At 41.1% G+C, this 5210-nt stretch overlaps 1 protein-coding gene across 1 annotated transcript; it reads right to left on the reverse strand.

Moving 5' to 3' along the window:
• Window positions 1-1705: 1705 nt before the first annotated feature.
• LOC122024710 (probable jasmonic acid carboxyl methyltransferase 1) lies at window positions 1706-3227 on the reverse strand. The gene is made up of 4 exons (XM_042583382.1): window positions 3110-3227; window positions 2647-3039; window positions 2293-2574; window positions 1706-2211 (listed from the first exon to the last, which is right to left on the reverse strand). The coding sequence occupies exons 1-4, from the start codon at window positions 3182-3184 to the stop codon at window positions 1834-1836; spliced, it is 1128 nt and encodes a 375-aa protein (XP_042439316.1). The 5' UTR covers window positions 3185-3227; the 3' UTR covers window positions 1706-1833.
• Window positions 3228-5210: the final 1983 nt, after the last annotated feature.

Consider the following 5210-nt stretch of genomic DNA (forward strand, 5'->3'; position numbering starts at 1 on the left):
CGGGCGGTCCTGGGCGATTGCCCAGGGCCCCAAGTTTGGATGGGGCCCACACTATTAAATATTTATATAATATATATATATATATATATATATATTAATTATTTTAATAATTAAGTTTTATAAATCTTCGGTAAATTAGAGAAAAATCCCCAATGGTAATCATAACTTTGCATGCAATCCCCATGCCTAAAAAACTTTGTTTCCACTCCCTGCATGCAAAGTATTACTTGTTTCAACTCCCTTATGCAAATATTGATACCTAAATTGCCCCTCAGATTTTTAGGTACAAAAAGTCCAAAATTGAGTACAAAAAGTCTGAAAATGAGTATAATTCTTCTTAAAGTCAGTACTTTATATTAAAAATCGAGTATATTTTCTATCAAAATTGTTCCTCTTATTTTTTAGGGTTTAGGGTTTAGGGTTTAGGGTTAGGGTTTAGGGTTTAGGGTTTAGGGTTAGGGTTTAGGGTTTAGGGTTTAGGGTTTAGGGTTAGGGTTAGGGTTTAGGGTTTAGGGTTTAGGGTTTAGGGTTTAGAATCGTACTCAATTTGATAGAAAATATACTAGATTTTAAGTTAATATACTCAATATAAGAGGATTTATACTGATTTTTAGGCTTTTTGTATCTAAAAATATCATGGGCAATTAGGTAAATATGTTTGACTAGGGAGTGAAAAGGAAGTTTTTCATGGATAGGGACTGCATGTAAAGTTGAGTTTACCAATGGGGAGTGCATGCAAATTTACCCATAAATCTTCACTTGCACCTGCTCTTCCGCCGCACAAGCTCATGGCTCAAATTTTTGGCGGGGCCCACAACTTTTAAATGATTATATATATATATATATATATATATATATATATATATATATATATATATATATATATATATATATATGAATTAAGTTTTGTAAACCTTGCACTGTTGTCTGTTCTTTGTTGCACCTGTTCTTCCGCCGCCACACAAAGCTCAAGCTCTTTGAATTTCTGCTGACAATCTCCTCTTTCGTATTCTCTTTACTTCTCAGTTTTCTGTTAGATTTTTTGTTTGCTCTCCTTTCTACCAGTGACGACGTCATAGCGAGGCTGCGCCTTTGCCACTTTTCTACACGGCTGCACTAGCACCTCCGGCACGTTGCACCTAAAGGTTTTGAGCTTACGGTGCGGAGATTTACAAGTTGTGGCGTTTGTAGGTTGTCATCTACTCATCTTTTTCATCTAGGTGTAATTATTTTAAATGATTTAAATTATAGTTTTATTTCGTTTATTTAAATTATAGTATTGAAAAAGATAAAATCTTAAAATTAATAATATTATAGATGATTTTACATCTAGAAAAGTTAGAAAAAATTATTGTAAATAATTTTTTACTTTATAAAAAAAAATTAAGGATCTATTTTAATTGGGTCACCCCGGGCCTCCTGATTGATAGGACCGGGGCTGGATATGCACACACAATTCCAGCCACTTTTTTATAATAGGATACTACTTTTCCTCTCCTACTTATTTCATCATAATTAATTTTAACGTCGTCGGAGTAATTACGTCAAAATTCACCGTGACCTCTATTATAACCCTCTCTACGTGCTGCAAGGACCAACAAAGAAAGACTCCCAATCCGCCATCATCCTCATTGGTAATTTTCATCTCTTGATTTTGGACCGGATCAATATATAAATTATATTTTAAATTTATTAAATAAATAAATCAAGAAAGAAGATTATTTAAGTTTGTAATATAGTCTGAAATTATCAAAAACAAAAAGCTGGCTAGGAATTAATCCGATTTATTTCTTCTTCACCGCCATGCGATGCGACCTTCAGACGCTCTCTCCCTCACTTCCTCACCAGAGAGATCACCACGTTCGTCACCGCCGCCTCGCTATCCGCGTAATACTGCGCCAGTAATCCGCCGTATCTGCAGAAGAGATCGTCCATGCCGAAGCCTTCCCCGAAGTGGCTCCTCAGCATCGACTCCGCCACCGCCCTCACCCCCTTCGCCATGCGCACGGCGTGCTTGACCGGCCTCGCCGTCACGTTCGCCTCGCCGCCGGTGCCAGAGTACTGATTGTCGTCGTCCCACCTGACTAGGAACTGGTCGGAGCTTCGGATGCAGAACGAGCCCTCGCCCCCGATCTCCTCCTCTAACTCTTCCATCGACGGCGCGTAGAAGGGAGCGTCGAATGAGTCGATCCTTTCCTGCGCCACCAGATTCTGCTCCGCAGTTATATCAGTTATGGCGTGGCGCTGGCGTTGACGGCATTTGGAACAAGGCAGATGTTAATTTTAGCATACCTCGGAGGCCATGGCGTTGAGTGCATCTTCGAGTAGCCCCCAGATGTAACGGTCCTCCATCAGGGCGGCCTCTCTGTTCTTCCTGCTCATGAACGCCAGCACCATCAACCCTCCCCTCACGATCTCCTCTGCGCGACACCGGAGAAAGGTCGTGAAATCTCTGTGGAACTGCTTCCGGTAGGCCTCCGCCACGCACGGGGGACTGCCTGCCGATATGAACACCTTCCCTTTGTTCACGCATGCCGCCGGCGATCCTTCCTTCTGTTGAAGTTCTTCAGGCATCTGCGAATTCACAAACACTGATTTATATGTATAGTTTTGATTGGCATTGAAGTTTCTGATCGATCGATCGACCTGAGAAAGCCAGTGGAGGCTGGACGAGGAGCAGACCAAGTGCAGGCTCTTGGCGGCGAACAGCCGGCCGTAGAACGTGCCGGGCACGCCGGTGACGAAGCAGAGGCCTTTTCCCTGCCTCCGCGAGTTGAATTCCGGGAAGGATCTGAAGAGAGCGTTGAAGTCGTTGCCGTAGAGGTCGTTGAGGAGCAGATTGAACTCCGGCGGCTGGCCGTGCAGCTCCACGCACGCCCTCTCGACCGCCACCATGATGTCTTCCACCGCGAGCAACGCCGTGGGGCCGGAGGAGCACCCCAAGTCCGCAACGCTCATCGTCGCCGGCCGGCCGGTGCCTAGGTAGGCCGCCACCGCCGCTTTCCGGCGCTCGCTTTGGGATTTGGATATGATCAATCCCTGCACTCCCGGAGAATGCTTCACGTATCAGATGCTCAAACACAGAGATAATAAGCGATAAGGATGGAACCTGGATCTTAGAGTTGCGGGCGTAGCTGTTGTCGCCGGCGCCGGAATTCATGTGAAAATCTTTCTTGAGATCCATGACCGTACCGGACGCCGCCGCCTTGTCTGCCGACCGTGATGAATGTCCACACTGACCGATAGATCCATCTATATAACATCTCGCGATTGACAGAGACCGGAGATGAGGATGAAAGAAAATAGTTTGTTAGGGGAAAAAACTTATTCATAAAGTTCGTCTAGATAATAAATAGAAATATATTAGGATAAATATGAAAATAATAATAACAATACATTTGGTATCCAATCTTAGTTACTATAATAATAATAATAATAAATTTGGTATCCAATTTGTGAATGTTAGTGTAGATGATTATATTTGTTGCTACTGATGTAAACGAGTCGAATCGAGTCGAACTGAGCCGAACAGTATCAAACTCGAGCTCGAGCTCGGCTCGTTTAAGTTATATTCGGGCTCGAGCTCGGCTCGAGCTCGAGCTCGAATCGAGCTTTTATCACAAGGCTCGAGCTCGGCTCGTTTTAGAATTATCAGGTTCGCGAACAGTTCGATCTCGGCTCGTTATTAGCTCGATTATCAAAGTTAACGAGCCTAACTCGTTAAGCGAACTCGGACTCGTTTTCAGACTCGTTTAGAGCTCGTTTTTGGCTCGTTTTTGAGCTCATTTTTTTGCTCATTTTAAGACTCGTTTTAGAGCTCGTTTTTTTGACTCGTTTTAGAGCTCGTTTTTTTGGCTCGTTTAAGGCTCGATTTAAGGCTCATTTTTTTGGCTCGCAAGCCTATAAACGAACATGTTCGCGAGCTTACAAGACGAATATCCTTAAGCTCGAGCTCGGCTCGATAAAACTGTCGAGCTCGAAATCGAGCTCGAGCTCGGCTCGATAAGATAAACGAACGAACTCGAACGAGCTTTTTACCGAATCGAGCTCCGAATAGCTCGCGAACCGTTTAGTTCATTTACATCCCTAGTCATTAGAGATTCCTTGAGTCTAGTTTCCTCTGCTCCTCATACTCATCTCTAAGTATAGGCATCGTTGAGCATAAGGATGGGGCGCTGCTCGCCTGCTCCTTGACAATATTTTGAAAATCGGATCGATCATTGAATCGGTGCGATGATCAGATCAAAATTTTTAAGATTGACCGGTCGAATTGATGGTTCAACCGTTATATATATCAATAATTAAAAATCATATTTCAATCCTAATTGAATCTATGATTTTGACCGATTTCGAACAATTTTGATCAGTTTTAAACGATTTTGACTGATTTTATAATTTTTCGATTTTAATGGTGGACCAGACTGACCGGTCCGGTTCGATTTTCTCAACACCGCTCCTTGATCGAACTTATTGGACATGCATGTCATGCGACAACAAAGGTTGCGGCCATGTGCAGGAGCATCGAAGTACAAGTCATACAGAAGACAGACTAATATTTAGGAGGATGGTCACTCCTTCATCATGCGAGCAAGACAAAACTTAAAATTATTAAATCTATTCCAGAAAAAGATGAAGGCAACCCCTTTCTTATTTTTAAAATGTCATAAAATCATATATGAAATGCTAGAAACAAGTTTATGACGTTGACAAAGGTTGAATTTGTCCACAAGTTTTCACGTCAAAAAATATTATTGCCAACAAAGCAAATTTCTAAGAAGAATTAATGTTTTGTTAATTATTCAAAGAATAGAGAATTTTAAAATATTGAATCTACACGGGAAAAAAAAGGCTAGTTTAAAATGTATTTAAAAAAACTTATTAATTTGTAGAAGTAATCAGGCACCTTGTGGATGAATACTTAGTCATTAAATTCAACTTTGCAAGCAATGCCTTGCAAATCCATGAACTTTGGAATGAAGATTTAGATATGATCCTCTCATCCTCTAATCATTTAGGATTAGTTATAAACTAATTTTATAATTTATTTTCTTGAGGACGTCTAGAGTGAACGTAACCTTTGGAATAAAAATTCATGAGTAATTGTTTCAATAGATTTTAAAATTAATTTTAAATGGATATTAAATGTGTCTCTGGTATCTAATCTCTCTCATATAAAGATGATTGCACTAAAACAAAACATCAATATCATC

The sequence above is a fragment of the Zingiber officinale genome, chromosome 9B, assembly GCF_018446385.1.
Source record: "Zingiber officinale cultivar Zhangliang chromosome 9B, Zo_v1.1, whole genome shotgun sequence".
Classification (NCBI taxonomy): Eukaryota; Viridiplantae; Streptophyta; class Magnoliopsida; order Zingiberales; family Zingiberaceae; genus Zingiber; species Zingiber officinale.